The following is a 12,587-nucleotide window of genomic DNA, read 5'->3' on the forward strand; positions in this document are numbered from 1 at the left end:
TTGTGAATGTCCCTGGGCAGCGAGGGGGAATGTTATAGGATAAAGAGCTGTTGTGAATGTCCCTGGGCAGGGGAATGTTACAGGACAAAGAGGCGTTGTGAATGTCCCTGGGCAGCGAGGGGGAATGTTATAGGACAAAGAGCTGTTGTGAATGTCCCTGGGCAGCGCAGGGGGAATGTTTTAGGATAAAGAGCTGTTGTGAATGTCCCTGGGCAGCGCAGGGGGAATGTTTTAGGATAAAGAGCTGTTGTGAATGTCCCTGGGCAGCGCAGGGGGAATGTTTTAGGATAAAGAGCTGTTGTGAATGTCCCTGGGCATCGAGGGGGAATGTTATAGGATAAAGAGCTGTTGTGAATGTCCCTGGGCAGCGCAGGGGGAATGTTTTAGGATAAAGAGCTGTTGTGAATGTCCCTGGGCAGCGAGGGGGAATGTTATAGGATAAAGAGCTGTTGTGAATGTCCCTGGGCAGGGGAATGTTACAGGACAAAGAGGCGTTGTGAATGTCCCTGGGCAGCGAGGGGGAATGTTATAGGATAAAGAGGCGTTGTGAATGTCCCTGGGCAGCGCAGGGGGAATGTTACAGGACAAAGAGGCGTTGTGAATGTCCCTGGGCAGCGCAGGGGGAATGTTACAGGACAAAGAGGCGTTGTGAATGTCCCTGGGCAGCGCAGGGGGAATGTTACAGGACAAAGAGGCGTTGTGAATGTCCCTGGGCAGCGAGGGGGAATGTTATAGGATAAAGAGGCGTTGTGAATGTCCCTGGGCAGCGCAGGGGGAATGTTACAGGACAAAGAGGCGTTGTGAATGTCCCTGGGCAGCGAGGGGGAATGTTATAGGACAAAGAGGCGTTGTGAATGTCCCTGGGCAGCGCAGGGGGAATGTTACAGGACAAAGAGGCGTTGTGAATGTCCCTGGGCAGCGAGGGGGAATGTTATAGGACAAAGAGCTGTTGTGAATGTCCCTGGGCAGCGCAGAGGGAATGTTATAGGATAAAGAGCTGTTGTGAATGTCCCTGGGCAGCGCAGGGGGAATGTTACAGGACAAAGAGGCGTTGTGAATGTCCCTGGGCAGCGCAGAGGGAATGTTATAGGATAAAGAGCTGTTGTGAATGTCCCTGGGCAGCGCAGGGGGAATGTTATAGGACAAAGAGGCGTTGTGAATGTCCCTGGGCAGGGGAATGTTACAGGACAAAGAGGCGTTGTGAATGTCCCTGGGCAGGGGGAATGTTACAGGACAAAGAACCATTGTGAATGTCCCTGGGCAGCGCAGGGGGAATGTTATAGGACAAAGAGGCGTTGTGAATGTCCCTGGGCAGGGGGAATGTTACAGGACAAAGAACCATTGTGAATGTCCCTGGGCAGCGCAGGGGGAATGTTATAGGACAAAGAGGCGTTGTGAATGTCCCTGGGCAGGGGAATGTTACAGGACAAAGAACCATTGTGAATGTCCCTGGGCAGCGAGGGGGAATGTTATAGGACAAAGAGGCGTTGTGAATGTCCCTGGGCAGGGGAATGTTACAGGACAAAGAACCATTGTGAATGTCCCTGGGCAGCGAGGGGGAACGTTATAGGACAAAGAGGCGTTGTGAATGTCCCTGGGCAGCGAGGGGGAACGTTATAGGACAAAGAGGCGTTGTGAATGTCCCTGGGCAGGGGAATGTTACAGGACAAAGAGCTGTTGTGAATGTCCCTGGGTAGCGAGGAGGAATGTTATAGGACAAAGAGGCGTTGTGAATGTCCCTGGGCAGCGCAGGGGGAATGTTACAGGACAAAGAACCATTGTGAATGTCCCTGGGTAGCGAGGAGGAATGTTATAGGACAAAGAGGCGTTGTGAATGTCCCTGGGCAGCGCAGGGGGAATGTTACAGGACAAAGAGCCATTGTGAATGTCCCTGGGCAGCGCAGGGGGAATGTTACAGGACAAAGAGCCATTGTGAATGTCCCTGGGCAGCGAGGGGGAACGTTATAGGACAAAGAGGCGTTGTGAATGTCCCTGGGCAGGGGAATGTTACAGGACAAAGAACCATTGTGAATGTCCCTGGGCAGCGAGGGGGAATGTTATAGGACAAAGAGGCGTTGTGAATGTCCCTGGGTAGCGAGGAGGAATGTTATAGGACAAAGAGCTGTTGTGAATGTCCCTGGGCAGCGAGGGGGAACGTTATAGGACAAAGAGGCGTTGTGAATGTCCCTGGGTAGCGAGGAGGAATGTTATAGGACAAAGAGGCGTTGTGAATGTCCCTGGGCAGGGGAATGTTACAGGACAAAGAGCTGTTGTGAATGTCCCTGGGCAGCGAGGGGGAATGTTATAGGACAAAGAGGCGTTGTGAATGTCCCTGGGCAGCGCAGGGGCAATGTTATAGGACAAAGAGCTGTTGTGAATGTCCCTGGGCAGGGCAAGGGGGAACGTTATAGGACAAAGAGCCATTGTGAATGTCCCTGGGCAGGGGAATGTTACAGGACAAAGAGGCGTTGTGAATGTCCCTGGGTAGCAGGGGGAACGTTATAGGACAAAGAGCCATTGTGAATGTCCCTGGGCAGCGAGGGGGAAATAGCACCTTGTGTGACACCATTAGTCTGCAAGGAGTTCTCCATCACCATGCCACCCTCGGTCCCTACAATACTGCACACATAATCATATTTCTGGATGCACTACATAATGCAGTTGTACAGGACGGACCAGAGCAGCCCAGGTCTGTTGTCATCTGGGATAATGTTAGTTTCCACCCTGTTGCTCTGGTCAGGGACTGGTTCACCAACCACATTAACTTCTCAGTTGAATACTTGCCCCCTTTACTCCCCATTTATCAATCCGATTGAGGAATTATTTTCGTGTTGGAAAGTGTATGGACCGCCAACCACATGCCAGCCTGCCTCTTCTGCAAGTCATGGAAAAGGCATCCGGAGACACTGAGCTGGGGTCAGTCCAGGGTTGGACACAAGGCCATTATTTTCCCAGTTGCCTAGCCAGGGATGACATGAGGTGTTGTTGCCAGACCCTAACAGAAGACGGGATCCATAAACCGTCCATCCCATCCCTTGCAATACTTTTTTATAAAAAATAAAAAAAATCATTGCACTGTAATTCTTTTTGGTTCCATGAGTTTACAGTAACATATTAATTACTGTAATTCTTTTTTGTTTCCATGAGTTTACAGTAACATATTAATTACTGTAATTCTTTTTTGTTTCCATGAGTTTACAGTAACATATTAATTACTGTAATTCTTTTTTGTTTCCATGAGTTTACAGTAACATATTAATTACTGTAATTCTTTTTTGTTTCCATGAGTTTACAGTAACATATTAATTACTGTAATTCTACGTGTGTTTTATTGTTGTAAAAACCTGCAATGGCAACAAAAAAATAAGCTGTATATATTTGTTTTTTGAAGCCATTCTATTTTTGTGATCATTGAAAACGTACTGTAACGGGAACAATCTTTAATAGAATCTTTAATAAGGTATATAAAGTACTAAAGACAGTGTTTTGTATAAAGTACATCAGTGTGTTGTTGCTGCTATGAAAGAGTCATTCAAAACGGTACATGTGTGTATTATTTTGTTGCAAAAAAAATGACATTTTGAAAAAGGATTGTACGGTTTTAATTGCAGAGTTTCATGTTGACATAGAAGTGTTGTCTTATTTGGCGTGTGTGTGTGTGTGTGTGTGTGTGTGTGTGTGTGTATACAGAGTTGACACAATGAGCCAAATTCTGCAACAAGTGTGTCAGCAACCGCAAAACGCTGTAATGCTGCGTTTCCTTTCCTCTATGAGGTCACCATTACCACACCATTTCCCTTCCTTTATGACATCACCAGTAACGTGTTCATGTGAGAAGCGAAAAGAGGAAGTTAAAAACTAACTGACAATCTGTTCACTACAACATCACTCCATCATAATGTGAATGTGCATTTTTTTTTTTACTTAAAAAAAACAAAAACGACCCACATTCACGGAATGAATACTAAACGTTCTCTTACTTGAAATAGAATCCAGCAGGGGGCATCTCAGCGGCCGGCTCATTGGCTACAGACCACATGACCACGGAGGCGTGATTCTTGTCCCTTCTCACCAGTTCGTCCATGACCACCAGGTGATGAGACAGGGAGGCGTTCCCAAAACTACGGCTGGGGGACATGAGAGGACAGGGTTAATGGCTATCACAGAGACACAGAAGACCTGACGCTAGATTCTATCCACGATGTAATGGCAGAGCATTGATAATATTGCTCTGTTTTATGTGGTATATAAACGTAACTGTCCATTAACAACTGAGAAGGTAATGGTAAAGACATGCAAGCAGGCTTAAAAATAAAAAAAATGTCTTTAAAAATGTCTTGCACACTGTTCCGTGTGAAAAACACCTGACGTTCTCGTCAAAAATGTCGCACCAGGGGTGTATTCATTACAGAAAACGTTTACGAACCAAATGGAAGCACACGGAGGCAAAACATGCGTTTTTAAAAATTTGACAAATACAGGCATGCCTCTCCCCGTTTCGTTCCATTTGCTTCCGGTTAAGAAATGTTTTTCTAAAATAAAATCAGCTGAATGAATATACCCTTGTGGAACGTGTAACTCTTAACTGACTTTTTAGAGGTCACAGAAACTGCCAACATGGCAATGCACAAAAAAAACAAAGGTAACCTGCCTAAATGATTACCACCCCGTGACACTCACGTCGGTAGCCATGAAGTGCTTTGAAAGGCTGGTCATGGCTCACATCAACACCATTATCCCAGAAATCCTAGACCCACTGCAATTCGCATTCCGCCCCAATAGATCCACAGATATATCTATTACACTCCACACTGCCCTTTCACACCTGGACAAAAGGAACACCTATGTGAGAATGCTGTTCATTGACTACAGCTCAGCGTTCAACACCGTAGTGCCCACAAAGCTCATCACTAAGCTAAGGACCCTGGGACTAAAAAACCTCCCTCTGCAACTGGATCCTGGACTTCACCCACAACTGCGTGGCCAAGCACTACTCCAACACCATCCTTAAGTTTGCTGACAACACAAGTGGTAGGCCTGATCACAGACAATGAGACCTGGTCGTGTGGTGCCAGGACAACAATCGCTCCCTCAATGTGAGCGAGACAAAGGAGCTGATCGTGGACTACAGGGAAACATTAACGTCGAAGGGGCTGAAGTGGAGCGGGTCGAGAGTTTCAAGTTCCTTGGTGTCCACATCACCAACAAACTATCATGATCCAAACACACCTAGACAGTTGTGAAGAGGCCACGACAACACCTTTTCCCCCTCAGGAGACTGAAAAGATTTGGCCTGGGTCATCGGACCCTCAAATTTCTACAGCTGCACCATCGAGAGCATCCTGACTGGTTGCATCACCGCCTGGTATGGCAACTGCTCGGCATCTGACCGCAAGGCGCTACAGAGGGTAGTGCGCACGGCCCAGTACATCACTGGTGCCAAGCTTCCTGCCATCCAGGACCTCTATACCAGGCGGTGTCAGAGGACGGGCCCAAAAAAATTGTCAAAGACTCCAGTTACCCAAGTCATACACTGTTCTCTCTGCTACCGCACGGCAAGCGGTACCGGAGCGCCAAGTCTAGTCATAGACTGTTCTCTCTGCTACCGCACGGCAAGCGGTACCGGAGTGCCAAGTCTAGTCATAGACTGTTCTCTCTGCTACCGTACGGCAAGCGGTACCGGAGCGCCAAGTCTAGTCATACACTGTTCTCTCTGCTACCGCACGGCAAGCGGTACTGGAGCGCCAAGTCTAGTCATAGACTGTTCTCTCTGCTACTGCACGGCAAGCGGTACCGGAGCGCCAAGTCTAGGACCAAAAAGCTCCTGAACAACCAAGCCATAAGACCGCTGAACAACTAATCAAATGGCCACCCGGACTATTTTGAAATTGCTGCTACTCGCTGTTTGTTATCGTCACTTTACAAATGAGTGATGAGCTTTGTGGGCACTACGGTGTTGAACACTGAGCTGTAGTCAATGAACAGCATGGTGTTCCTTTTGTTATTGTTATGTCATTTTCTTGATACTTCGATTTTATTTTATTTTTTTACTTTAGTTTATTTACTCAATATTTTCTTAACTCTATTTCTTGAACTGCATTTTTGGTTAAGGGCTTGTAAGTCAGCATTTCACAGTAAGGTCTACACCTGTTGGTTAAGGGCTTGTAAGTCAGCATTTCACTGTAAGGTCTACACCTGTTGTATTTGTTTGGCGCATGTGACAAATACAATTTGATTTGACTTACATGTCTGCGATGCCCACCCCGGGACACTCGTCAATGACCACAATGCCATGGCGGTCTGCCATCTGCAGGATCTCCTCAGCGTACGGGTAGTGACTGGTCCTGAACGAGTTGGCCCCCAGCCACTTCAACAGGTTAAAATCCTTCACAATCAGGGGCCAGTCCAGGCCCTTCCCTCTGATCTGACACAGAAAGCAGGGGGCAACAGTTAGAGACCTATTTTAATAGACTTAAGAGAGACCTATTTCCATTGACCTTTAAATCATTCCAAAATGCATGACAGAACTACTGAAACGAGTTTGTTAAAACCCAGAGAAACCGATAACTTCAAAATCAGCGTCAACATTCATTACTTCTATTTCCTGGCAAATATGGAATAAAACTGAACAACACCTGTAGGACACCAGTTGTAAACGCAAGAGGAAACTGCCAGTGTTTTGCTGTCCTCTAGAGGTACTACTCAGTACTCACATCAGCATCCTCATGTTTGTTGACTCCGTGGAAATAGAAGGGTTTGCTGTTGATGAGAAACTGTGTGTTGGTGACCTGGACAGTGCGGATTCCCACAGGCAGAGCATAAACATCCTCACAGACAGAACCCTCGCTAGCTGTCGTCATGTGAACCTGGAAACAATTGAGATGAGGTGGAATGTTCAGAATGTAGCAGATAGAAATGGAAAGAGTAGAGCTGACAAAAACAAATCTGCACTACAGATAATCATATATCTATATCTATCTGAACATTCTATAATGTTGCATTACATTCTGTAATGAACAGGCCCCAGCCAGGAGGATTGTTCCAGTCAGAGCCCCTTCCATTAACACAGGAAGTAGGGACGGTGTGATCCTGAGTGGTCAAACTAAGGCGATGTTCACGGTAGCGTTGACTCATCACAAGGAAAAGGTTAATACATGAGAACAAACCAGTAAATATTAAGCAAGTGCTTTTATTTCTCTAAAACATACACTAAACAAAAATATAAAAATGCTAAAATTTCAATGACTTCATAAGGAAATCTCTATTTAAATAAATTAATTAGGCCCTAATCTATGGATTTCACATGGGCAGGAGGGGGCAGCCATGTGTGGGCCTGAGAGGACATAGGCCCACCTACTGGGGAGCCGGGCCAAGCCAATCAGAATAAGTTCTCCCCACAAAAGAGATTTATTACAGACTGAAATACTCAGTTTCATCAGCTGTCCAGGTGGCTGGTCTCAGACGTTCTCGCTGGTGAAGAAGCCTGATGTGGAGGTCCTGGGCTGGCGTTGTTACACGTGGTCTGCGGTTGTGAGGCCGGTTGGACGTACTGCCAAAATCTCTAAAACAACGATGGTGGCGGCTTATGGTAGAGAAATGAACATTCTCTGGCAACAGCTCAGGTGGACATTCCTGTAGTCAGCATGCCAATTGCACACTTTCTCAAGACATCTGTAGCATTGTGTTGTGTTACAAAACTGCACATTTTAGAGTGACCTTTTATTGTCCCCAGCTCAAGGTGCACCTGTGTAATGATAATACTGTTTAATCAGCTTCTTGATATGCCACACCTGTCAGGTGGATGGATTATCTTAGCGAATGAGAAATGCTCACTAACAGGGATGTAAACACATTTGTGCACAACATTTGAGAGAGATATTTTTTGGAGGTATGGAACATTTCTGGGATCTTTTATTTCAGCTCATGAAACATGGGACCAACATTTCACATGTTGCGTTTATATTTTTGTTCAGTATAATTAAATGTCATGGTCGTTCATATACATTTGATAAAAAAATTACATTAAAAACAAACACTAAAAAGGAACAGACAGTGGATCACCTAAGCCTTGCAACTAGGAACATAGCCCAACTTACCTCCATAGAATACAGATAACCTGGGCTCTCATGCATTAGATACGGCCACCACAGGCTGACGTCCATCACTTTGAGGACCCCAGACGGTCCAGTGGAGGAGGCCACAGAGTGGCCATCTTTGTCCGACAGGGTCACCTTCAGCGTGGAGTTGAGACTGCCCAGCACTGACACCTGGTAACTGATGAGCCCTACACCAAAGGGCAGAACAGTAGAGACCAACACCTTAGTACACTAGTGCCATTTTTCACACTATTCCATAGTTCCTGGAATCAAGCAGAAAAGGACAATGTGAAAAGGAAATAGCCAAGACAGCACGGTAAAGGTTTTGTTCAGCACGATAGTGTAAACAGGGTATGGATAAACTTGGGAATGGAAAGACCTAAACAGTCACTCGAGCAAGTGGATGACAAAATATGTTTTGTTGTTGTTGTTGTTGCACTCACCAATGTTGTCAGCAAAGGATGTCAGCACTGTGATGTCATCAACATACGCCGTAGGAGTGGTATACAGCAGAACAGGACGATGCAAACCAGCATAGTTGAAGAAGTCAAAGTTTGTGTTTTGTACAACATAGTTAGCAGGATACCTGTAGATACAATACATAGACACCATAGTCAGCAGGATACCTGTAGCCAAAATATATAGACACCATAGTCAGCAGGATACCTGTAGACAAAATATATAGACACCATAGTCAGTAGGATACCTGTAGACAAAATATATAGACACCATAGTCAGCAGGATACCTGTAGATAAAATATATAGACACCATAGTCAGCAGGATACCCGTAGACAATATATATAGACACCATAGTCAGCAGGATACCCGTAGACAAAATATATAGACACCATAGTCAACAGGATACCTGTAGACAATACATAGACACAATATAGATTTACATTTGGATTTCTGAAACAATATATTTTTTTTAACTACCCTCAAAACATCAGAAAATGCATTGTTGCTTACTTAGCCTCAACCTCAGACGTTCTAGGTTTGGTCTCCAGAACATCTAAAATTAGTGTCTGACAATGTGAGATTACTCCCAACTAAAAAATTATAAAACCCCCCCACCCAAAAAAAAACCCACCCACATTTGAATATATTTTACATTGAAATGAAGTCATCACTTTACCTGGTGGGGTCGTCAATATGTTGAATGGTCCCCGGGGGCAGAGTCTGGAGAGTCAGGGTGTTGTTGACAGCTATGGTGATCCTGCAGGCCACACCTGGGTCCTTACGGAGGACATCGCCGATCTCAGCCTCGAAGGGAAGATGGCCACCCTCGTGCTCTGTCATTTTGATTCCATTCACCCACTGGGCAGGGAATGGAAAAAGAGTGTGAGAAATATAGGACTGTTATTCTCATGTGGCACACACACACAGTTGAAGTCGGAAGTTTACATACACCTTTGCCAAATACATTTAAACTCAGTTTTTCACAATTCCTGACATTTAATCCTAGTAAAAATTCCCTGTCTTAGGTCAGTTAGGATCGCCACTTTATTTTAATGCGAAATGTCAGAATAATAGTGGAGAAAATTATTTCAGCTTTTATTTCTTTCATCACATTCCCTGTGGGTCAGAAGTTTACATACACTCAATTAGTATTTTGTAGAATTGACATTAAATGATTTAACTTGGGTCAAACGTTTCAGGTAGCCTTCCACAAGCAAACCATAATAAGTTGGGTGAATTTTGGCCCATTCTTCCTGACAGAGCTGGTGTAACTGAGTCAGGTTTGTAGGCCTCCTTGCTCGCACACACTTTTACAGTTCTGCCCAGACATTTTCTATAGGATTGAGGTCAGGGCTTTGTGACGGCCACTCCAATACCTTGACTTTGTTGTCCTTAAGCCATTTTGCCACAACTTTGGAAGTATGCTTGGGGTCATTGTCCATTTGGAAGACCCATTTGCAACCAAGCTTTGACTTCCTGACTAATGTCTTGAGAAGTTGCTTCAAAATATCCACATCATTTTCCTCCCTCATGTGCCATCTATTTCTGAACCTCCTGCAGCAAAGCTACGTTATCCCCTCCTCTCCACCGGCCAGTTCTGCAGTCCGCTACCCGCCACCACCGCCATCAGCTCTGAACACACACTGTGCTTCACAGTTGGGATGGTGTTCTTTAAATTGCAAGCCTCCCCTTTTTCCTCCAAACATAACGTTGGTCATTATGGTCAAACAGTTCTATTTTTGTTTCATCAGACCAGAGGACATTTCTCCAAAAAGTACGATCTTTGTACCCATGTGCAGTTACAAACCGAAGTCTGGCTTTTGTTATGGTGGTTTTGGAGCAGTGGCTCCTTCCTTGGTGAGCGGCCTTTCAGGTTATGTCGATATAGGACTCAGACCTGTGGATACAGATACTTTTGTACCCGTTTCCTCCAGCATCTTCACAAGGTCCTTTGCTGTTGTTCTGGGATTGATTTGCACTTTTCACACAAATGTTCATCTCTAGGAGACAGAACACTTCTCCTTCCTTCTTCCTTCCTCAAATTATATAAATTAGCCTATCAGAAGCTGCTAAAGCCATGACATCATTTTCTGGAATTTTCCAAGCTGTTTAAAGGCAGTCAACTTAGTGTATTTGACCCACTGGAATTGTGATACAGTGAATTATAAGTGAAATAATCTGTCTGTAAACAATTGTTGGAGAAATTACTTGTGTCATGCACAAAGTAGATGTCCTAACCGACTTGCCAAAACTATCGTTTGTTAACAAGAAATGTGTGGAGTGGTTGAAAAACGGGTTTTAATGACTCCAACCTAAGTGTATGTAAACTTCCGACTTTTATCGATCCACACACTGAGGAATGTACATTGCAGATGAACTCACGTAAGAGTAGGTTGTGGAGTTAGAGCTATCACACAATACAGAATAGCTATCACACAATACAGAATGTCAACTGGAGCTGAAAACAAGTGGTAGACGATTTATGAAATACTCACGACCACTGAGTAGTAGTGTGCACTCCCAACCCTCAGCACGACTCTGGTTCCCTCATCAGACACCCATCGTGAGGGTACCAACACCTCTCTCATACCACACCCAGCCAATGAAATCCCTCAGCTGTGGATCCTGGGTGATGTCGTTGTAGCTGGCAGGCACTGGCATGTCAATCACTGGACCGGTCTAGACAAACGGATAAAAATAGAGAGAGAGAAAAAGAGAAGAGGTGAAAAATGAACAAGAACAAAATGTTTACACTCGTTTTGACTTGAATTATCATCAAGACAGTTTACACAAAGTATTCGCTCAAATACATGCAAAGACTTGGCGAAACAAGTTTCAGTTGGTTTGAAGTTTCAACATTGCCTACAGATGTTCTGCAGACTAGAGATTGGATAATCGTTTTGTTTACAGACTAGCCTATCAATGTTCCCCAAACAGACCACGCATTAAACAAGTAAGTTATAAAGTGGCGGATAACTATTCTGAACAAACAGGAACTCGTAGTCCACATGCTTCTGGCGACGCTTTTATGACACCATATCCACGTTACATAGGTAATGTGGTTTATTAAACACTGGATGTTCATGTTTACCTCTGCAAGGCGACTTTTATACCATGCCTGTTGAAAGCCCAAGTTCCTGTCGTGGGAGACGTCGGCTCTGAAGTTCCACAGCCCATTCAGCTCTTTGATCTCCCTCGACGACGACTCTCGGGGGAAGAGCATTCCACCGTCCAGCAAATGAGCGACATCCCATGCTGCAGATAGAAACACAAAACACTTCACTAGCCTTCTAAACGGCTCCATTTTCACAGTTCACACATTGGCTAACAACAAACGTCTTTCGCTTACAGAAGGTAGTCACATGACCACCTTTAAAGTAAATCTTCTTCTTCTGTGGGTTTTATGGCGGACTACAACCCCATTAAAGGTGTATTGCCGCCACCAACTGGATGGTTTGAAAAAAATAAAAAAAATCCATATGTAATAGTGAAACTAAGTTAATCCACCCCAATAAAAATAGTACATTGCCAAAACTAACAAAACTCCCACTTCCTTCCTTCTTTTAATTCTCCATATCTCCCTTCTCAGGCTTGAGGACCTGAGAGGGTGGTACGGATCTATGACCTGAGAGGGTGCTACGACTCTAGGGCCTGAGAGAGTGGTACGGCTCTAGGACCTGAGAGGGTGGTACGGCTCTAGGACCTGAGAGGGTGGTACGGCTCTATGACCTGAGAGGGTGGTACGGCTCTAGGACCTGAGAGGGTGGTACGGCTCTATGACCTGAGAGGGTGGTACGGCTCTAGGACCTGAGAGGGTGGTACGGCTCTATGACCTGAGAGGGTGGTACGGCTCTAGGACCTGAGAGGGTGGTACGGCTCTATGACCTGAGAGGGTGGTACGGCTCTAGGACCTGAGAGGGTGGTACGGCTCTAGGACCTGAGAGGGTGGTACGGCTCTAGGACCTGAGAGGGTGGTACGGCTCTAGGACCTGAGAGGGTGATATGGCTCTAGGACCTGATAGGGTAGTACG

General features: G+C 45.3%; 1 protein-coding gene across 1 annotated transcript in view; it reads right to left on the reverse strand.

The window, feature by feature from the left end:
* LOC139417951 (beta-glucuronidase-like) overlaps positions 1 to 11,927 on the reverse strand; it is a 44,585-nt gene extending 32,658 nt beyond the window's left edge. The window contains 9 exon segments of the mRNA XM_071166973.1: positions 3,981 to 4,127; positions 6,246 to 6,424; positions 6,714 to 6,866; positions 8,097 to 8,284; positions 8,540 to 8,682; positions 9,233 to 9,414; positions 11,052 to 11,139; positions 11,141 to 11,235; positions 11,648 to 11,927. Of these exon segments, the coding sequence (XP_071023074.1) occupies positions 3,981 to 4,127; positions 6,246 to 6,424; positions 6,714 to 6,866; positions 8,097 to 8,284; positions 8,540 to 8,682; positions 9,233 to 9,414; positions 11,052 to 11,139; positions 11,141 to 11,235; positions 11,648 to 11,860 (1,388 nt within the window). The 5' untranslated portion in view covers positions 11,861 to 11,927.
* Positions 11,928 to 12,587: the final 660 nt, after the last annotated feature.

Source organism: Oncorhynchus clarkii, chromosome 10 (assembly GCF_045791955.1).
Source record: "Oncorhynchus clarkii lewisi isolate Uvic-CL-2024 chromosome 10, UVic_Ocla_1.0, whole genome shotgun sequence".
NCBI classification, from domain to species: domain Eukaryota; kingdom Metazoa; phylum Chordata; class Actinopteri; order Salmoniformes; family Salmonidae; genus Oncorhynchus; species Oncorhynchus clarkii.